Here is a 22792-nt window from a genome sequence, read left to right on the forward strand (position 1 = left end):
ATTTCAACTAATTACAGTATGGGGCACTTTATGTAGTATTTCCTAGAATTTTGTAACACTTTCCATTCAGACTGATAAGCCAGAATCAGGCTGACTCATCTGACTGACTACAGCGGGTAGAATGTCCTGGCATGGCTGGCTTAAAGTCTTTCTAACTATTACTGTGTACCTTGTCGTCCTTCAGGGAGCTGATCCTCGCCTCCAGATCCTTTAGTATGTTGTCCTGTTCACATAACCGACTCAACTTCACCTGCAGATGGAGACAAAGAGTCGAGTGGGCAGGGAAAGGAATGGAAGGGGGGTCCTTTGTACACTCACAGATAAAATGCCTCAAGTGCTCACCAAAGTGTGTGCGTGTATGTGCGTCTTGACCTCTGGTAATTAAGAGGCCCATTTGCTTAATTTACAACTTCCTCTTGTTTGTGTAGGTGCAGTGAATGAAAACGTCTCTGAGCGTAAGCATGTGTGAGCATTATAGTAACATGAGGGCACACATACTTGTGTATACGTCCATATTAATGCATATGGGTTTAGCACACTTGAGATTTGCAGCCCTACAACTCCGCTGTCTCGTTTTGGTGTACTTAGAATTACTGTGAGTGAAGCAATTAAACAAAGTGAGTGCAACCCACCTGACATGTTTAATTACAGTGTCAGACTCTCAGAGCCTTGTTAATTAATCTCTGATTGAACTGAAAGCAAAGGTGGGATCACTTCATGCATGTAAAAAGGTTCAAAGTGAAAATCTTAATGTGAACAAAGTACCTCTCTGTATATATTGTTTTTTCTTTTACACTCTACATTGGTTTTTATATTCCACTGAATAAATTATTAATCTACAAGTTGTCTCCATGGCGATGTTGTTGTTGGAGCTCCTCAAATATTCATTGCAGACAACATGCTCATAAATTTTAAATAAACTGTGTGTGAGAAGTAAATCGTGAGAAATACTTTCATAAGAGAAAACGAAGACGGTTTGAAAAGCTGCAGGGAATTATCAGACTGAAAGACTCAAAGCTTTTGACTATTAACATTCTCCGCAAGATTTTTTCTCCTGAAATCTAAGTGTCCACCCACACTTTTTTCACAGGATCCATGTTTTGTTTTGCCTAAATTGCCCTTACTTTTCTCCCAACTGAACCACAACAGTCAGAAGAAACTAGAATTAAGTGTTCCCTTGGCTGAAAGGCAGCGAATGAGTGTTTGACTGTTTCATCTATTACATAAAAACATTAAACCTGTTTATGAATATTCTGAATATGCATCAAATAGAAAGGTCCTTGAATATATGTATATCTTTGTTCATTCAGGTAAATGCAGTTTGTAATAGAAACATATAACAAAAAAAACCTACAGCATCCTGAAATGTCCAACCAACACGCTTTTCACCGATTGGTTAAAAAGTTCTCGAGACATCAAAGTAACAACTGAAAATTATCAAACACAACCTCATCACAGAGTCTAAAGTGTATTTTTGTTTATGTTTTTTTCTAGTGCAGTCAACAAGCTCGTACTTACATCCACATCACTTTCTGCAACCTTGACAGGTTTTCCTGACTCCTTCAGTACCTGGAAATTCCAAAATTAATATTTTAAGATATTAGTGTTGTGGTAAAAAACAAACAAAAAAGTGTACGACTCCATGGTACATCTGTGCTGAAGTAAGGGAAATGCAAAACACAGAGACCGGCTACAAACTATTATGGGCTGCGACAGGCTATCTATGACACATTCCCTAAGCCTTGTGTACATAACAGTATGAGACTTCTGCCACACAAAATCAGCTCTTGCCATGAACAACACAATGGCTATGGAGACTTTGAAGCTCTGCACAAAATGACTTATCGGTTTCCACTTGCTGTTTTTTTTTTTTTTGTGAAAAAACAGATCTTTGAAGAATGCGCAGTGGAGCGAATTTCAGGTGCCCACTGTGAGGTTTACTGGCGTTACGCTCGCTAGCTTTACAAATCTCAGAATATAGCACATGTGCACCATGTTTAACACTAAAACTCACTGGTGACAGCTCTTTTTTTATTCATGTTTAGACGTTTTTCTGTTTTGCTCATTTTATTTTAGGAGTGTGTTCCCTTTTTTTAAATAAAACAAACAAATAAATAAACAAGACACAGTAGAGCCTTGCATCATTGTCAAGGAGGTGCAGCGTTTCAGAGACGATGGTAGAAGCAGCTGGCTTTTCAACCACCGGGCCACAGCCACAACACATGCACTGCCGAGCCATCCCATGCCCATTATTTAACAGCGCCATCAACATCGCCACATGGTGGGAGGGGGTTGTGTGAACATGGACAGAAGACATCATATTCAGTTCAAGCTGTAGATGCAGTGCTGTAGGCAATGGGATGGTCTTTCTAGAACACACACTCTCTAAACGTCTAAACATACACACACCCCATACACACAGACTATTGAGCTTGTGTCCCTCTGAACACTAAGCAAACATGCACGAGCAGGAATCACACCCACAAACACAGCCATACTACACACAGCTCTACATCTTTTAATATAGTGCACATACTGGACATACATGCACGCATACACAGAGCTTACGTTCATTAGAGGCCTGAGAGGCCCAGCAGTGCAGTGCAGTAGTAAACTGTGAACTGCGAGGATCAGGGGCTCTAGAGCTCTGATCTGGGAGTCAAAAATCACAAAGACACAGAGCCGCAATCACAAAATGGCGGCTGCTTTTGTGAGATGCTTCTAAAACCACTCAAAGAGTTAGAAGATCACTGCAAGGATTTAGGGATGTTTGGTCCCACACAGATGCTTGAACATCTCCTTTTGTAGCTACAACATTTGTAGCTGTCTCCGCTCAACAGATCAACAAGGGTGAAGGAAGTGGCTGTCAGTAAGAATCACCACGCGTGTTAGATTACACTAGAGACATTTCAAATCAGAAAGGCGCAGCTGAAGGGAAAAAAACACTTAAAGTAAAGGAAAAGATTCATTAAAATAGCTAACGGGAATCAGGTGATCAACTTTGTCCATCATTATCTTTCTCACCTTTAGGTCCAGATACTCCAAGTCCTTCTTCAGCTGCATATAGGTGTCATCAGCCTAGAAGATGACAAATATGCAAGCTTGGATTACTGATGTGTGCCAACAGGCACTAAACAATCCACTGAAACATCAATCTATAGAAGCAACAGAAACTATTAATTTTGCATCCCGGGAGATTTTGGTATCAAATATGATGTGTGTGACTTGCTGTTATATGTCTACGCACACATGCACCACAATACACTGAGACACACAGTAAAAATGTGTTCATTTATTTCATGATCAGAGAAGTTGCAATCATCACAGGACGAGCAGAAACCAGATCTCTTAGAAGAAGTAGAAGATCTTGAGATATTGTTGAATTCAGCTTTGAATTCAGCCCGTACGTGCCACTCAAAAGTAAAATAGAAGCAAGAAGTAGAAGAAGCAAACTTCTATACAGCCGAAAATAAGACTCACGCATCAGAGGACCAAGCTGAACAACACATCCACAGGTTGCCAGTTTGCTAAAGCATGGGATGGCTTTGTGGACGTCGAAAAGAGAGCAACACAACATGCCATGAACAGTATCAGTAGAAGCACGACATGGAAACTGACCAGCCAAGAACAGCACATGGACAAGAGGCAGATGGTTCTCGATGCTAAGCAAAGGAACTTTAAAGTAGAAGTTGCCACTAATATAAGGATACTAGGATCTTATTGAGTCTTTTGGTTGGGCTTCATTCATCATCTGAGTTTTCTTGATCACCATTTCAGATTTTATATGTTTTTACAGTTGGTAACTTTTCAATACAGTATAAAGACTGTTTAGATGTGAATGGAAGTAAGAGATATGAGTATCGGTGAACACTGAAAGCCTCAGTTCAATGAAAGTATTTTTAGGCAGTATAATACCCTTGAGAAGATGGTGTGTTTGAGACTATAAGCTGATGCGATACTGTATAACCTGTGTATTAATGTTTTTGGGTTTCAAGTGTGAAAAGCACAATCACTCAGCATCCAGACTTGGTGTTGCGTGATCGCAGGACGAGGAGGGTTACAAAAATTACTTAGGATTGGAGAAATGCAGCTGCTTTCACTATAGAGAACTTCACTTGAAGTTATAAAATAGAAACTCATAGGCACTTTAAAAATAGATTTTCTGAAAATTACCACCTGACCTTGTGGTGTCTCAAGAGAAAATGCCAGGATGAACTGGTGACTAAGATTACTTACAGAAATTTGAATGCAAAATCAAAAGGTTATTTTCACAAAATCTTGTTAAAGATCAAAGGTTTTCAACACTCTAAAAGAGACTTTACAGTGACCAAAGAAATCACCACCAATGCATTACTTTTTTTTGTAAACCAGTACTGTGACCACTTATCTTAATTAGGATTGTTTTCTACAGGGCAACACTGTGGTCTGATTCCTAGCACACACAAAAAAGCAGTTCTGGATTTGAATTTTAAACCCAGAACCTTTTTGTACCTGTGCAGGTTCTCTCTGGATACCTCAGCTTCCTCCCACAGACAAACTGACTGACCCTACCTTGCACAGTGGTATAAATAATGCGCATAAATATTGAGCCAGAAAATGCTAATAATGCATTACATTAGGAACAAATTAAAGAGTTATGTGTATAAAATAAGCTATAAAACTGAAATGGTATTCATGATTTAAGACTAATGCAGCCCTGCACAATTTTTAGTGGCAACCTCTATGAGTCCCTGGTAAAATGAGGGGCAGACAGGCAGGCGTGCCGCATTAGCCCCCACCTGGGTGTTGCAAGGGCCAAGTGATGCCGAGAGGCCCATGTGTCCAACATGGGACACGGGAGAGGGGCCGGCGCTGAGGAGGGGACTGGTGCTAGTGGTGGTAGCACTGAAGAGGTGGTTGTGTTGGAAAGGATCTTTGGGACCATTGAGCCGCTGGAGCTGGGCTAACGTTTGCTGACGTGCGGAAGCCATCTTGGCCTGATGGCGACGCAGCTGAATAAGGAGCAGAGTGAGCTCCTCGGGCTGTCACATGCATCACAAGAGATTCAATCTAGCAAATCTTAATACTAAGCACAAAAGCTTCGCTCAGACTGCTCTTCTTTAAATACTATAGGTCACTTCACACAACTAATTGGCAAATTGTTTAGTCGATGGCTAATTTGCAGCTAAAATAAGGAGGATGAATGGTGCTGAAACAAAAGGCAGGAGGACAACAACATAGGCTACTGCCAACTGGTCAAGAACAACAACAAAAAAAGACTTATTAATGACTGGTTTATAGCAATCAAAATTCACTCATAGCAGAGAAATATTCCCCGAGTCACTGACTTATTGAGATGGAAAAGCTATGTATAAACAACAAGTTTATACAACCTTTAAAATTCACATTCACATTTCATATGTTTATTTGAGAAACTTACCGTTTTGCCATGAAGGCTGGGTGCACTGACTGTGTGAGTGATGTAGCCGGACGGAGGCATTGATCGTCTCTCAACAGTAGCAGCCTATAACACACAGACAACGCATTCATGTAGACTGTTTGAAGAAGTAAGATTAAAATTTCATATAAGACTTCATTCATATTAAATATTTATTACAGATTCAATGCAGTCTTACTCTAGACGCTATTTTCTAGAACAAGAGTGAATGCAGAATGCCACAAGTCTTGTTTTAGAAGATGCAATGTTTGATTGGATCTTAACATCGAAATGCTGTAATTTTTTTAAATCTCAGGGCAAAATGTGTGTGGATGTAATTATCCATCATTATTCACTCTATATTAAAAGTGGTGTATTCACACACAAATGGGCAGATGTTCATTTACATGCTTTGAATAAGTGAGAAAATGTGTTGTCAACAATGTATAATGTATACGTTTCAAGTCTGCTTTTGAGTGAGTGAGGATACAATGAGGCACAGTTCCAACATGTGCCTACGATGTTCAGAATGACTAACACTTTTCTGAATACAAAACTAACTGATATTGCATTTAACAGGGGGGAAAATCAGACAATGGTGCAATCTTGGAAGTAAGAATTAGATGAAATACATTTATCAATATATGCAACAGAAGCTGTAACAGTAGTTTGTGTACTGTCATCCTAATCAAGAACATCTACACAAGCTATCATTACAGAACATAACCCTCGTACATCACAACATTGCTTTGGAATACTTCTCTTTTTTTCCCTTTTTCTTGTATTATTATGTGATTAAATCTTGTGCATCTGGGGATTTGGGTATCATAAGATGATTCAGAGAGTGTAAGCTAACTGCCTAAAATGTAATTATGACGCCAAAAAACAGTGCTTCTTCCCCGTTATGTAAAGTTTTAATCTCATTCCATTGATTAAGAACTGCCTGTAATTTTCACAGTGTGTGTGGACACTTCTCTGTGCACAGTATCACCACTTTGCCTAAAGGAACCTGGACATTATTAATGTTATCCTTTCTCTTTCATGCATTAATTATACTGTATCTGGAAACTACAGCCACAATTACAGCCTAAAGTCTTTTTGAGTGTGATGCTACAAAGTTGACACACCTATTTTTGGGCAGTTTCTCTTGTCAAGTGCACAGCCATTTTCACATATCTCCAGGGCTGGGCTCTGGCTAGGCCACTCAAGGACATTCACAGACTGCTCTCTAAGACACTCCTTTGTTATCTCGGCTTGGCTATCTTGGTTCATTGTCCTGCTGGAAAATGAACCTTCAACCCAGTCAGATCCAGCACACTCTGGAGCAGGTCATCATCAAGGACGCCTCTATGAAATGCTGCATTCATCATTTATCTGCATTTCATCCTGACTAGTCTCCCACATCAAAACATCCTCACATCATGACGCTGCCACCACCATGCTTCACTCTAGGGATGATTATTATGATAAGCTGCGCCCGATTTCCTCCCAATGCGATACTTGGTATTGAGGATATAGAGTTCAGTCTGTTTCATCACACCAGAAATTTTGTTTCTCATTGTCTGAGAGTCTGTTAGGTGGCTTTTACTAAGGAGTGGCTACAGTCTGGCCACACTGCCATAAAAGCCTGATTGCGGAGTCCTGCAAAAATGGCTGCCGTTCTGGAAGGTTCTCTTCTCCACAGAGCAACACTGGAGCTTTGCAGAGTGACCATCAGGTTCTTCTTTATTTCACTGTCTAAGCTTTTCTGCCTTGATCGTTCAGACTGGCCATGCTGGTAGTACAATACTGGTAGTTCCAGACATCTTCCAATTACAGACGATGGAGGCCTCTGTGCTCATTGAGCCTTCAATGCTGCAGAAATGTTTTAGTAATGTTCCCCAGATCTGTGCTTCAATACAATCCTGTCTCAGATGTCTACAGACAATTCTTTGGACTCCATGGGCTGGTTTGTGGTCTGACATTAACTGTTAAGTATTGCACCTTATATTGTTTTCCTAATCATGTCCAATCAACTGAATTTATCACAGGTGGACTCCAGTCAAGTTGTAGAAACATCTGACTGATGATCAGTCGAAACAAAATGCACCTGAGCTTATGTTTGAGTGTCATGGCAAATTTTTTTTTACAAGAATATCAAGCAAACTTTAGGGTATTGTATGTAGAAAATAATTTAATTCATTTTTGGAATAAGGCATGACAATCTGGACAATCTGCACTGTAAACATGAAAGCTGAAACCTAAAAACTATAACAACATTGAAGCACTATAACAAACAGTATGGCAGCTGGGTTATCTTACCTTAAACAGCTGAGATTTGGTCCTGCGAGGGGAAACAGTGAAGGGGATGTTCAACACGGATATATCACTCACAGGCTTGACTGTCACCCGCTCAGCCGGCGTGTGTGGCCTCCGTGCGGGGGACAGGGTTCGGCTGATACCAGGAGGAGGGCCTGGTGGAGGTATGTCTGCTGATGATGGTGGTACTGAGACACAGCGAGGAGAGCCCTCTGACCTAGGTGCTGAAGAGGAGGGAGGCACAGTAGATGGTGGGCGGGGGCCAAATGGATACTCTGGGGCCGGGGTGTAAAGCGGTGCGGTAGGGCTGCCGTGACGGTACTGGTGGCGCTGCTGCCACTCATACAGTTGCCAGACAGTGTTGGACGCCGGGCCCCCCTGATCTGGGGTCAGGCGAAAGTGACTCAGGCGGTCCTGGGCATACTTGTACTCGCCGAGTCGGCCAGGTGGGGGACTTTGGCGAGGAGTTTTTGGCAGGGTTTGGTAGGCGTCGATGGAGGTGTACTTGTGTTGCGTTGGTGGTGTGCGACGAGGGAGGGTGTTCTCTCTGGATGGGGCACTGTTAAGTAGAAACAGCAAGAAAACATTAGGCTACTTCTAAGGGCAAAAAGGCAACATTGACACATCATTAGCACTTAATTTGATATAAACTTATACTTTATTCGTTACTCCTGAGGTTCGTCATTTGAAGGCACAGTGTGAGTTTTATCTCCTATGCAGATGCCAGACAACTATACATACAGAAGTAAATGTTACTGGCACACTGCCTCCTTACACCTGAGCTGTATATCTGTAAAGTTTGGCCAATACTGTAAAAACCTTGGGGTGACTTTTAACAACCACTTCAGGTCAAACAAGCTTGTTGTTTTAGTTGTCCAGTCTTATTTTATGCAGATTAGGAGACGTAAGATCAGCTCGATTTCATCTAAAACAATTGTAAAGATGGTCATACATGGTTCTATCTCCTCTTTGTTAGATTATTGCAATTTATTCTACATGTTTAAGCTACAAAGACTACACCAACTTATAGCTGTTCCAAAATGCAGCCAGACTTCTTACTAAACCAAAAAAAGAGAACATGTCACTCCAGTTTTAGTTTCTCTTCATTGGTTACCCATTAATTTTAGAATTAAGGTTTTAATTATGAGAATTTAGTGTTGATTTTTACGGTTCGCTCTGGGCTCACACCATTTCAGATCTTCCGACACCATACGCTCCTGGTCATAGCCTTAAGCCCTTACCTAAAGCTCTGCTGCCCATCACACAACCTTGGCTGAGCACCAAGGGTAATCAGACTTTTTCGATCAGGACACCCACTCTTTGGAACAATCTGAGGAGACGGTTTCAAGGGGAGCTCACTATCGTCTTTTAAATCCCTCTTAAAGACATATTCTTCATAAGCAGGCTTTTTCTGTGCCTCCACTTTCACCTTCATAGCTGTTTTATCATCTTCTCCTAGTGATAATTTTTAATGTACTTTAATTTTTCATATCTGTTGCTAATTCACCTGTTTTTTTTGTTTGTTTTTTAAATTGGCTTTATCTCTCACTTTCATCTCCTTGTGCTGCCAGCATTCTGATACCTTATAAAGTTTCACTTTTATCTGTTCTTAAATTTTTTATTTGTTGTTTGTTTCCCATCTTGTTCTGTGAAGCACTTTGTAACTTTGTTTGGAAAGAAAAAAAAACATTTTTGTATATTGCAATGACCTACCCTTTGTACTCAGCCTTCTGTACTTTGACCCACTGCTCCACCTGCTCAAGGGTACTTCTCCTCTGAGCGTGCTTTTGTGTGTTATTAGCAGGTGGCTCTGGGGCCCTTTGATACGTCCCTGCTGCGATGCCGTTGGGTTCCAGTATGGGGCTGGGTGTGGAGACCAGGCCATTTCTTGTGCAAATGCTGGAGGGCAAAGTCGAAGCGGCTCGTGACGGAGCACGGGACGGCACCCTGGACACAGGTGCTGAAGCCGAAATGTGATCTGGCTGTGGTACGGCAGAGGGTGCGGGATTAGATGGGAGGGAAGTGTGCGTGTCCATTTCTAGGCCAGTGCTTCCTATGGGGGGATCCAACATGATGGTGGCAGGAGAGTCTTTGTGAAAGCTGCAACGCTCCTCTGCGTCACGGTGTATGGGCTCCAGGAGAACCTCATGAATCATCTGTCTTGTTGTCTCAGAATCGAAAGTCTTGGTCTTGTGGTGGCTTACATGGTTTGTCTGTGGGACAGCCTGCTGCGACAACTTATCAGCTGGTCTGTGGAGAGTGGAGATGGCAAAAATCAATGAATGCTGTCATTTTACACTCTTATACCCTTAACAATGTAATTAACAATATCTGTAATTCGGATAGCAGTTTTGTTCCTCAGGCTTTTTGAAGGACTGCAGTGGCTCCTCCTCAATAACAACCAAGTCTGTTTCGTTTCATTTCACGGATACCCCGTACACGTTATAAGCCAGAGTTCTAGCATTTTAATCTTCTTTTCTGTTGTAGTGAACTCAATTTGTACTAGATGGTGACTACCACATGAAAGGGAAACTTTTCCTCAGAATCCTTAGCTTTATGAGCAGGCAAAGACCAAAGAAGTCACAAAGCAAACAGATGACACTCAAAGCCTGGTAACCATATCTCTATTTCAACCACATTAATGAAATCCCATGTAAACAAAGCACTCAGCCAGAAGAAATAGGCCAGTCTCCGGCACACCAAGTCATAGTTAGTTTAGTTTTAAAGAGGTGTTCAGACAAGCCCAGGTGATACTGTCCCCGTCAATGGCTCACATCTAAACATATCAGAATGAATTACAGTAGCACTACAGTGAGTTGTTTCTCCTCATTACTGTGGACTGTGCTAAATATAGTGTTGCTAGCTGTGCATTCCATCCATTTGCAATGAAAATAATTTTTTTGCATACTGCAGATGAAAGCCTTTAAAAAGTACTTTAAGCATGCAGTCACAGTACTTTTAGTTTAGCTTCTAAAAACACTGGAAATGGGTGAAAAAGAGGTTAAAGAAATTCCCATCTGGAAGCTGTCTTCAGCTACGTTTCCCTTCTGTTATTCACAAACAACTAGTGTAGTCTTGTGGGACTGCCCCCAAAGTAAAATACAAGATAATGAAAATAAAGAGGTGCCAGCAGCGGGTATCTGAGGTTGCTTGTGAATGATGGACTTATTTGATCTCTGCCCCTCGTAAACATATTAATAATTCATGAAGGAAGCTGCTGTTTGTTAAAAAAAAAAAAAAAAGCACCCACATCAGCAATCAGAATGTATTTTTTGAATGATACTAATATTACAAACAAATTCATCATATTTTGGAGAAGCAGGAGTGGAGCAGGACATTTTTTAAATTATTCTGTGAATCTTTAAGTATGATAAAAGACAACACAGTGCAAAAACAGCATGTCTCAAATTGCGAATGACAACATTCCTATTTAAACTATAGGACTGTATTCATCTGGGAAAAGAAAAAAAATGAGATGAATAATGTTAATAATGACCTGATCATTGCATCGCTGTGGTTCTGCATCAGCGTGGCCTGGTTCATGGCCCTAAGCCAGGTGTTCATGTCTTCTTGGGTGTCGGCACTGAAGTAATAGGTTCGCATCCCAGTGTGCTCCGCCTGCGAGCCAATCACAGAGGTCTGCTTGTAAATGTACGAGCGCATACCAGTGTGGCTAGCCTGTAGGAAGAGAAAGGAGGCTGGGTCAAGTAGTGGTCAGAGGGGCACAGACATTACTTGAGAGACAGAGCGCCAGATGGGTTTCAAGTCCGAGAGACAGGGGGATATCATGCTGTCCAACAAGAGAAACAACATCAAGGGCAACATAAGCACTGACCAGTACAGAAAGAGCGAATGAAGGAAATCACACAGCAGAAATACAGAGACAATAACGCCAGCCAGTTACAACCCACAAAGGCACAACCTTCAAGCAATGAGAGGAAAGATACTGTGCTATGATGGAACACAAAAAAAACAAAAAGTTAGTGTCAGGGCAAAGATCCCTAACCCCAAATTTTCTTCATGAACCTGTCCCCATTTGAACCTTTTTTTTCTTCCTATTTCCTTTTCCACAACAGTAAAAATACAACAGCTTTTATAAGGTGCTTGACAAGACAGGTCCATAAATCACAGTGTTCTGCAAAGAAAAAGCAGTTGTCTACTGAGTTATTATATTTAGCACTGACAAATTTAAAATGAATATCTTTATATACCTTTAAAATTTAAAAGGATATTAGTTCACATTCACTTAATTATTAGATTAGATTAATGTAGCTTCAGTCTAAAGACCAAACAGTGAAGTCTGCAGCTGTTCAAATGTAGGTGAGCATTTAACAGCTAGAGAGTTTGATATTTCTCTCAAAAATTACACAGGAAAGAAATAGAACCAAAGGTGAATGAATAATTGGACTCGTTAAAAAAAAAAAAGCAGCTAAAAGCACAGCTGTAAGCATGAGTGCTGCTCCGTGCCTCAACCTACACTATAGTAACTCCAAACTTGGTGATATCTCAGCTTGCTCCACTTCCCCAAATAGCCCTAAAATCATTTAATGCATCTCTAAATAATTTGTCTGCAGATATCGCCTACATTTCCCCTTTACTGCGCCCTAGAAAACACATGCAGAATAGTTATGTTCAGCAGGTCTATCTGTTTGTGTAGGAGGAGACAGCAGTAATACCAGCACTACCACAGTAAGTGCATAAAAGGGAGGATTTTTTTTTTTAGTCAAAGTAAAAATGATTTTTTTTTCTTTACTCAAAAATCAACATGTTCTTGGCTGCACTGCACTGAGGTCTACTGAGAATACCATCAGAATGGAAGTTAGCATCTCTGCCTCTCCTGCCAAATCCCAAAGTTTTGCTGAACTATGAAACCCAAGGAAAGACTAGAAATGCTTAAGCCAAGTACTGTTTGATAATTCATCTATAATACACACTCACAGGATATTTTTGCTAAATAACTAAACATTATGTCACTGATACTGTAATTTGCCAGCAATCGTCAGCAATGGGATAATATAGCATCAAAGAAGCAGACCGGCCTTAAATTCAATGAACAGTGTATCAGTAAGGCAGTTTTTAATTAAAGAAGTCTAAGTGTTTAGTATGCTCAATAAAGATCTCTGTGTAAATGTGGGGTTATTAGAGCTCCTTTTAAGTGAGCTGCACTCCATTGAGCACAGCTCTATAAATGTCCTACTTTTCCCTTTCCTTCCTGCAGTGTTTCAGTAGTTGGGACTGGAAGACAAATGAGAGCACCCACTCAACAACAGATGCATTTTAATTTAAAGTAATTAGCCAGTCCTCCCTGTCCCAATCCACTGTCTGAATAATGAAGGCAGGATAGAGCAGTGTGTACGGTGTGTTGCTGTGGGATCCACAGAATTTCTCAGAGATTTTCTTACTCTGTTTATAATGTGATAAAATGAATGTAATCCTTGCATTCTTGTATTACAGCGTGACAGTCGGGAACACACAAAGCATCGCTCCCATGCTGGCTGTTTAATGTACACACTTAACACGCTCATGAATAAAACAGACTGTCAGTCCTGCTGTTATATCCCTGTTAATATAAACTCTAAATAAACCCTGGCAAACAGACGCACACAAACAGACGCACAACATGTGAACTCACCTCCCCTCTGCACTCCAGCTTAAACAAGCTCATTTCGGCGGCTGCAGCGAAGCACGACAAAAATAACTTGGAATATAATTCTAGTCACTATGCTAAAGTGTGGGCTTGACCCTGATGCTGCTACATATTTGAAGATCGGGGAGGTAACCGCATTCCACACCTGATGCACACAGGAATCAATAACCTGGCAGCTAAGCAAACACTTTCATGAGCTTTAGGCAAATGGAAACAAGGGAGGGGTATGGATGGGCTACGCATTGAGGAAACCTTATTTGGACTGTATGGAGGTGAGAGGCTGATAATGCCCTCATCATGAAGGTTACAGATTATGGTTGCTGAGCTAATACATATTATCCTTTGACATATGGGATGATCAATTAAGTAAAACATGTGATAGATGATTTTGTGGGTGACTTTTTCTCATTGTGACAAGGACTAAAAAAAAAAAGTACTATTTTCCGCACTATAAGGCGCACTTAAAATCCTTTAATTAATCCTTTAAAAATCGACCGTGCACGTTATAATTCGGCGCACCTTATGTATGAATTCTGGTTGTGCTTACTGACCTCGAACGGATTTTATGTTGTACACGGCACTCAAAAGTCTGTCAAAAATGCTTTAGTATGACTTTGGCAAGCTATGAAGCCGCACTGCTTGATGGATTGTCGGAGCAGTAAGGCTACCGTAGTCAGGAGCCTCGCGGAATAATCCGGTTTCAAATTCTGTTTCAGGTCCCTAAGTCAAACGAACACTGCGGCGTCACTGAGAGTTAAAAACTGTCTAAATTCTTTCATCTTTAATAAAATGATCAGTGTTGCTGCTTTACCAGGTGTAACAATTAAGTTTAACATCCAGGTATCCATGAAAACAGGACTTATTAAATTTAACCAAGTTAGAAGTTAGCAGGAAGTTAGCGCACTAGTTTCCACCTAAACATGATATAGCATGTTCTGACTGAGAGAGTTCTGAAAAGATTAAAACGTACAGCTCTGCCAACATAAATGAAGACGGGAAACTAAACAGCAGTGATGTTTGTAGGGTTATTGAAGTTGGGCTAGCTGGTACATAATGATGTGATACGTGATCACTAGCGACACAGCTATGTTAGCATAACATAAACTGAAGCTGGAGGATGAACGCTAACTTTTATCCACTCAATAAAAGTTAACGTGAGGGTTCCCGATGGTTAGGGACAAATGCAATCGCATGGCAGGATGCTGTAAATGGACCAAACTTCAGTCAGGAGAACAACTGAGATAATCCATCCACGATACGAGGTTATTAATTAAAGTACTGCAACAACATTGGAATAGAGCAGCTGCAAGAGAATTCAACATTAATGAATCAATGGTACGGAAGTGGAGGAAGCAAGAAGAATGAGTTGAGTAACGTTTGACTTATCTGACTGTTTTGTTTCGCTTAATGCGCCTTATAATCTGGTGCGCCTTATGTATGAAAACAGACCCGTTCATCAGCAGTGCACCTTATAATATGGTGCGCCTTATGGTCCAAAAAATACTATGATTTCCCCAGACTGGATCATCTAGGACAGCTATCGTGTCCTATCATAACAAGACTCAAAAGTCTCAAAAAGCTAAAATAAAAAATAATATTATCCATTACTCTTTGAATGGTAATGTTTTTGTATGTCACTGACATTTCTGAGATCAAATACTATATCAACGAATGGAAAAATAATCAGATTTACCAATAAAGAAACCCTAGCTCATCTTTAGTAATCTCCTTGTAACTAGTACAAACATCTCAGACCATAGTGTAAAACAGTAAACTGTATAAAACAATATAAATGTGCTATATCCAAGCATTTGCATTCAGTACAGCTGATCTATATGTAAAGAAACAATTAAAAGATGCAGACTACAAAAAGAATCCTGCCACCCTTTCACCACAGGTCACATCATTCATTTAAAATGTGCCATCAAAATTTTTCATGTCTCTACTCATTAAAAAATAAAAAGCACACCAGATTGAAAATATTTTTCTTTTAAGGTCATTGTGTGTCTCTTCACAGCTTCTAGTGCTCCAACTATTTTTAGATTGCTCCTTGGAAGTGTGGCTGTGACCACTTGAACTCATGAATCCGAAATGGCTGCTAGATTTCCTCTATTCAACAAAAGGGGTGGAGAGGCTCATGGTGCCAACTATGGAGAGTAACTATATAGTGTATTGGTTCAGCCAAAAGGATTTTGCCTTTTCAGTATGACGGGACACTTGGTTTGATGAACCTTCATATTCCTCAGGGCATTACAGTAACTACACACGACTCAACAAAGAAGTGGTGGAAGGTGGGAGAAAAAAAAAAAAGAGCATGCTTCTGTTCACATTTCTACCCTGGCCTCTGGATCTTACCTTAGCAGGGCCTCAGGTCCGACTACATTTGATATTCTTGGCATAAAAGTAAAAGTCCCTTTAACACAGAAGTCAATGTTTTCTCTCTGCATAAGGTTCATGTCCAAAGTGAAACTGAAAATGTGTATCTGCAAGTGGTTTAAACAACACTTTAACAAAGTGATCCAAACTTAGCAGGAGTCCTGGAAGTGGCCCAGACAAATTTTAATCAAGCAATGTTTTTGCTTTTATCAAGCTTTTTATAACATTTCAAATTAGGTTTGCTTGTTTTAAAGATGCCTTTGCACTTGTTTGCTGCGGTGTTTGGTTAAAAAAATATGTAGGTTTGCCATGATGTTACCCAGAAGAAAACCACAGATGTAAACTGTGAAGGGCTCAGCTGGCCTTTCACTGTCAGGACTGGAGATGTGTTAAGGCATTTCAGGGGCCAGGAAACAGTCAGGGAAACTACTTAACAACTACTCATCATAAATGTGAACTCTAGATATGTCCAAAGAACATGCTAAATATCTTGATGAAAGCAACACAGCATCCTCAGGAAGCAGCTGTCAAAACACGCCTGTTCACTCACCGTCAGCACTCTGACAGATGGCCTCTTACAGCTACAATGGGACAGGCTGCTTGATGAGAGAGAGGGGGCTGTGCTACTAGTCAGATATTTAGCCACGTGCAGGAATGCAGAGAGCACAGATGCAGACCAGAGGTTTAGGCACACATTTGTATGGCACTATGTTGGAGAAAGCAAATTCAGACTCTAACATAAATGATAGAAACTAAAAAGGTTTAATTTTGTGGATCCTCTGCGCACAACTTCTACCTGACCGTACACATTTAAAAGGAGAGAGAACTCCCGTCTCAAATCGCCAGCCTCAAATTTTTCCTCATTTATTGATACATCAGTACTGATGACAAATAATGACACAATGCAACACACATCCCCAGCAGTCTAAATTAACACTGGGAGTCTCTGGCTTTAACGGGAATGCTGAGTGGGTCATTCAGCACTGAGAGCATGACCGATACGCCTACACACCGAGTTCATACACAGCTCAGCCTCTTTTTCCTCTCTGTTGTTTGTGTCTGTGTGAGAGTTGGTTTCAGTTTAGGGTGTTTCTGGCAATTTGTTTCCTTCACTATGTTGTTCAATTGTGCTTTATTAATTTTTTTAAAAATTAAATAAATAAAGCACCATTTTCTCACTACTTGTTTCTGCTTCCAATTCACAGCCACCAATAGCTGCTATCACTTCCTTCCTCTCCATATCTTATCCATTCCTTTCCTCTCTTTATTATAGTTTCCAGTTTGAAACATTTCCTATCCCTTCCTGTTTTCTCTCTCCTTCAGCTTGAAAATATCACTTACCACTTGCACTAACATAAGCTTACAATAGTGCCTGCCCCATTCCTGTGGACAGCCCTCACAAAAAAACAAAAACAAACAAACCCCAAAAGCACGCACACATGCACCCTCTCTTTGTCTCTCTCTGGCACTATTTAGAGAGTCATTGTGCTCATAAAGATAAGCCTCAGCATCAGCCAGAGCACCACAAAGCTCCTGATAAGGCACATTCTGCAAAACTTGCTACAGCAGAAATTGAATCTACACAAAAAAAAAAATCCAAATGAAAAAACAAGAACTTGTGGTGGCTCAGAAATGTCACTGTTTCTGCAAGCAGCATGCCAAATTATTACATTATTCTTTACTTTAAAGATTCCCTAAACAGCAGCTGTTTTAAAGAGAAGAGAGAAAAAAATGTAACGTTTAGGTGACTGAGGGGTTACATAAACTGCATCTAAAGCAAGAGATTTCTTGCAGCTTTTTAAAATGACTTTTTCCACGCTTTCTCACTGGAACAACAACTTGAGGTGACATGACTTCCAAATAAAGCTTTTCTCCTTGCTATCAAAAAAGATTGCATGCTGGTACAGTCGATGTAACAGATGGGGCAGAAAGCAAGAAGGGCGCAAAGATGAATGATAAGCTCAAAACCAGATAAGGCAAATACAAAGATTCACACTGCGATAAGAAGTAGGCGAAAGTGAAACAGGAAAAACAACAGAGGGGAATTTAAATAAGAGAACACTGATGGAAAAAAAATGAAAAAGACAACAACAACTTCAGCCAAAAGAAGATGTTACTACCAAGACATGCATCAGAAATCAAAAGAATATACAAGGTTGCTGTATATTCTGTCCAGTCTGAATCAAAAGGCCACACCAAAGGCAGACAACATGGATATATAAGGCTTACATCTGGCAAAGTGAGAGAACATGAGAGCATAGAGTACCTATTTATGGGAGGACTGTCACTGGATGGTGCGACACTCTCAGGGCGGGAGGGAAGTCCCAGTCAGGCAGCCAGCCAATGGGAACAAGAGAGGGAAGAGCATTCAGTGAATAGGGGAAGGAGGGTAAAGTAGGGTGGGAACTTGTCGTGGGAACCCGAAGGCACAATTTGTGCAGTCCCAATGGGTATACGTTGATTTAGTAGTCAGCACCGTAGTAGTTCAAAAACTGTAGTCCAAATCAAATACCCACCATTATCTAGCACAGGAAGGTAGCGGTCTTCTTTTTGCTTTAAAGTTGTTGTTTTGATGTTGTGATGCATGCAGTGTTTAATGAAGTGGGGCACTCTGCATATGACCGCACATACTAACAGTGGTGCTAAAGACCAACTTATTACCAGGTTGAGTATCAGTGCTTCGGTTTAACCTCATCAGCATCCAGAACAAGTTATGTGCATAGTTCAATGTTTTCAAAAGGGTGAATAACTGTATATACGCCAGAGTGACGTCACACTGTACCTGGGGTGCACTTCCACATCACTGCATCAAGGAACTATTGGAAATCATCACTAGAATATTATAAGCCGATTTAAGGTTGCTGAAAACATCATGAATAAATAAAAAAGCAGGAGAACTTCACGGCTTCCTTTAGGGTTTCCAGATCACGGTAAAAATATTTCATCTGTGAGCCAAACTGATAAGGGAGTTTTAAGACCAATATCAGGACAGATATTTGGTGTTTAAAAGGACGACATATATATTTGTTCATTTTAGACAGTAGGTTGTAAGTAAGTAGTATCAAGTAATATTTTATTTCAAGGCAACCAGAAAATAATCCCGAGAAAGCATCGAACCACAAACTTAACACATTTTCATGTAAATCCATATTAGCTACCTATCTTAATCGTTTCTGGTGATTAAGAACCCTGCAATGTACTTTATATGCTTTTTGTTTTTGCTCACTACTGACTTCTTGGTTTTAAATATATTATTATTGATTATTATTTAACTATATAATTATTACTCTGTACCTTTCACTGTTTGAGAGGCAAAGTGTGAAATGGTTACGGTATCACTGATGTCAACAGACAGACACAAGAGCCTGTTTTATTAAAAATATTCACTTTGGCATCTAAAATCTAGGTTTGCTGAAATAACTGTCACGGGGAAGCAAATTATATGTTCTACAGAATCCTAAATTCTGATAATAACGTCAGAATGAGCAACGGTGCATTACAATTAGCAAGTGTCCCTGAGAAACTGTTTTTTCACACCTTATGGCATGTCTAAAAAATTTAAATTGCAGAGAAACAAAATGACTAAATGGCTCCTGATATGTATTTTTAACATCTAACTTATGCACTGATTCAGTTTGTCAAGAAAATATTGTAAAGATGGAGAAAAAGTTACAGTAAAATGTGGTTTTACTGGGTTTATCCCCCCACTACACCACCTGTTGGTTAAGGTGAGACAGGGTATGTTTGGATTCCTCCAAAACGACTGACTACAGTGAATGCCTTCGGATAAATAACAGGTGACTTTTTCTGCCCACTGCCTACTGGACGGGCAGTGGAGCACTTTGTCTTACATCTGTTTGGGCTCTTCTATCACAAGGACAAATGCAGAAAATCTTTCCTCAGTGTATTATATTTAGGTTTGGATCTACTGAACTCTTCTCTTGTTTCCATTTTCTGTTTTTATTGATTTCTTTTTGTGTAACCTTTTACATTTTGGGACTATTTTGTTTTGTGATATTGTATTTATTTTTATCAGGCTATGTTGTTTTTAATGTTTTTAAGCTGCAGTGCTATAGTAAATTCCAGTACAGTAAACTTTTGGGATAAAGTATCGTAAACATCTTTATTCATCTAGTCTGTCAGAGCTTTAGCATGTGCAATGCAATCATACGTTTTATGAATCTATTCGTTAAATAAAAAATAAAAAATAAAACAAAAATGTTGATTCAAACTTTGCAGTCTTGTTTCCGAGTTCATCTCCATGTGCGCCTAACGTTGCTTCCAGAAATGCCATTTTTAGATTGTTCCTGGGATGTCCTGCTCTGAACATCTGAGCTTGAAAATCTGCAATGTAGGCTCCTCTACTTTGTCAGAATGAAATTTAACTTCAACTTTATTTGGAGAAAGAGGGCACAGGTGCAGGGAGCCAAATCTAGCAAACGATGCAGGTGGTCAGCAAAGACTGTGTTGAAAAAGCCAAAAAACTCACATGGTTTTAGGCACTGCTGTGAAACAGCGCACAACAGTGTGTGGCATCATTTCAGCAGCAAACATCCTCCCTCGGTCTTTGCAGAGCTCGGCACTGACAGTCTGACCCTAGGGGATAAATTCATGGTGCGCAACCTCTTGAATGTGCGAGAAAGCAAAACGTCTGCGCTTATACACAGCCTCTGGGCTTGGACACTGTGGTGCTTTCCAGAGAAAACCTCCTGTTTGGTCTCCAACTCTTTTCAACTGCAATGGTCCTTCATTTGAGCTGCATCTGTTTCATTCATTTGACAGAGAAAATTATGTTTGATCTCCACACAAGTTCAAGATCATCGTGTAAAAAAAGCCAAAATAAAACAAAAAAACCTTCAGAGCATCTTCATACTGCAGCCAAACCGGAAGAGATGCAGATTTACTCAAAGAGGAAAGACGAAATCTGCCAAATTTAAATCATGCATGATTTATTTAATTTTATTTATTATTTATTAATTAATTTATTTATTTATTTATTTTTTTTGGGGGGGGGGGGGGGGTAAATTACATTCAGTAGGATTCAATCCAGCTGTCAATTCAACTAGAAGGTGCTTAACTTCAGTCCAGTTTACAAATTATAAAATGGACCATTAGCCACCTCAATGATTATATTTCAATGCATAAAGACTAAAAATATATCTCGCTAAAGAACAATTTATGGATCTTTTGCTAATCTCTGGTCACAGGAATGTGTCTTTAACAGACAAGAAAACATGTTCCTTCCCAGAATAAACCAAAAGTTCAATTAACCATGTTCACAAAAAGCAAATAAAAACCCTGTGCATATACTGTATCTTCTTGCAAATGTGCGGAAATCCCTCCTGCAGTATAGGACAGTGCGTGCTGTACAGTAATCCAGCCTCTTAATTTTACACATGTTGGGTTTAACTCAGAAACTTGTGCCTTGGGGAACAGAAAAGCTTCATGCCATTCCAGACATGCTTGTCTGTCTCAATAAAGACAGACAATCAGTGGTAATAGACATTACTACAACAGCTGGCAAGTGCTGCACAATGAAGCTGAGTGGTGGCTTCACTAGCAGGTTATTACTGTAGGAAGATAACAGTCTGTGAAAGAGACAGAATTGTATTTCATTTTCATTTCATTTCAATTTGAGAAGGTCATGATTTAAAATCTAATAAACATTTTAACTGTACACAAATTTAAACTCTGACTTTCTGTTTTCAACCCAAAGACGTGTTACTGCTATGAAGTTTACAATCAGACAAAAAAAACAGTGTCTGCACACATAGATCACAAACATATGAATAAATATGTTTATAAAGTTATGTTGTATGTTTTCATACAGCAGGTGTTACACAGGCCTTCTGCAGTAAAGCAGTTTTTGTGTTGTTATTTCAAACTGCTCTCGGTGATGATATAGACCACTTCTTGGAAAGTGCTTTAAATAGCAGGGGTTGTTTTATCTCAAGTGGCTCCTGTGGGAATAAAACCCATTATCTATGTCTTCTAAAGCTGGAATACCTTATACATGATGCCTCTTTCAATTTGTGGCCATGTTTAACACTGTCACGGCAGAGCTGAAAAAATATTACAGTCTAATAAATTTATCTTCCCGACACACCTTAAATTTTAATGTTCAGATGGTTCTGGTGGTTTAATTGGCTAACAGGACATCAGTATATGAGAAACACCCAGAGGGAATCATTCCAAGTTTTGTTTTTAACCAAGAACCAAGAAAAAGTGCAACTATAAGACAGAAAAAAGATAAACATCAATCAAAATCGGATAAAAACTTTGTATAACAAAAAGAGGCGTACCTTAAAGGCATACTTGCGGTTGATGTGATCCTCAAGTCCCACTGGTGAAATGACATAGCTGGGCAGAGGAATACTGCCCAGGACTGACTCCTCTCTGCTGTCTGGAGATAGAGCGAGAAAGAGAGAGAGAAGAACGAGAGAGGGGAGGTCAGCGGGGTAAGGTGGAGGGGGAAAAAAGACAGGCAAGAGATATAGAGGACAGGAAGGAGCGACAGAATAAATATCACTCATCAGCCCACTAATTTCCTCACTGCCAGCCACCAGTATCACAACACTGACAAACACGAACTCGTATGACATCACTCATACCACAGTGTATGCCAAACAGTAAATGACCACTCTGGCATGCCAGTGTCACAGAGTTAAAGCTCCTCTGCTCCAGCTGGCAGCCGGCCGCCTGTCCTCAGCCTCTGCCCCGTCCAGTTTACACGTTGAGATCACAGTCAGCACATGCACATGCACACACACACACAGATCTGTCCTTTGTAAGAACCATCACTGATGCAATACGGTCTTCAACTTTTACCCTTCAAAGAAAAAAAAAGTCTCCAAAAACACTTCGCAGTGTTTTATAAACAAAAATTCATCACATATTTGTTTTCCACTGAATATTGTAATAGCATGCTAGAATGTGTATGGTAAGGACAGTGTCTCCATGTGCGACGATTACCACATCGTAAAATTTAGCAATAGCATGAAAATGTGTGCGTGTGCATGCAGCACCTGCGTATGTGGGCGGTTTGGCTGAGAGGT

At 40.1% G+C, this 22792-nt stretch overlaps 1 protein-coding gene across 9 annotated transcripts in view; it reads right to left on the minus strand.

The window, feature by feature from the left end:
* Positions 1-22792, minus strand: part of LOC308391691 (pleckstrin homology domain-containing family A member 7-like) — a 146222-nt gene that overhangs the window by 12226 nt on the left and 111204 nt on the right. For 7 of the 9 annotated variants that reach the window (XM_080874369.1, XM_080874370.1, XM_080874372.1 and 4 more), the window contains 8 exons: positions 22040-22140; positions 11211-11392; positions 9428-9964; positions 7718-8273; positions 5420-5503; positions 3025-3078; positions 1519-1569; positions 170-250 (listed from right to left, as the gene is read on the minus strand). In XM_080874369.1, the coding sequence (XP_080730495.1) occupies positions 170-250; positions 1519-1569; positions 3025-3078; positions 5420-5503; positions 7718-8273; positions 9428-9964; positions 11211-11392; positions 22040-22140 (1646 nt within the window). Of the gene's footprint in view, positions 1-169; positions 251-1518; positions 1570-3024; positions 3079-5419; positions 5504-7717; positions 8274-9427; positions 9965-11210; positions 11393-18003; positions 18911-22039; positions 22141-22792 lie in introns of those variants that run through there. The other 2 variants (XM_080874371.1, XM_080874377.1) reach the window with 2 other exon arrangements.

Source organism: Rhamphochromis sp. 'chilingali' (assembly GCF_963969265.1).
Source record: "Rhamphochromis sp. 'chilingali' genome assembly, chromosome: 2".
Lineage (NCBI taxonomy): Eukaryota > Metazoa > Chordata > Actinopteri > Cichliformes > Cichlidae > Rhamphochromis > Rhamphochromis sp. 'chilingali'.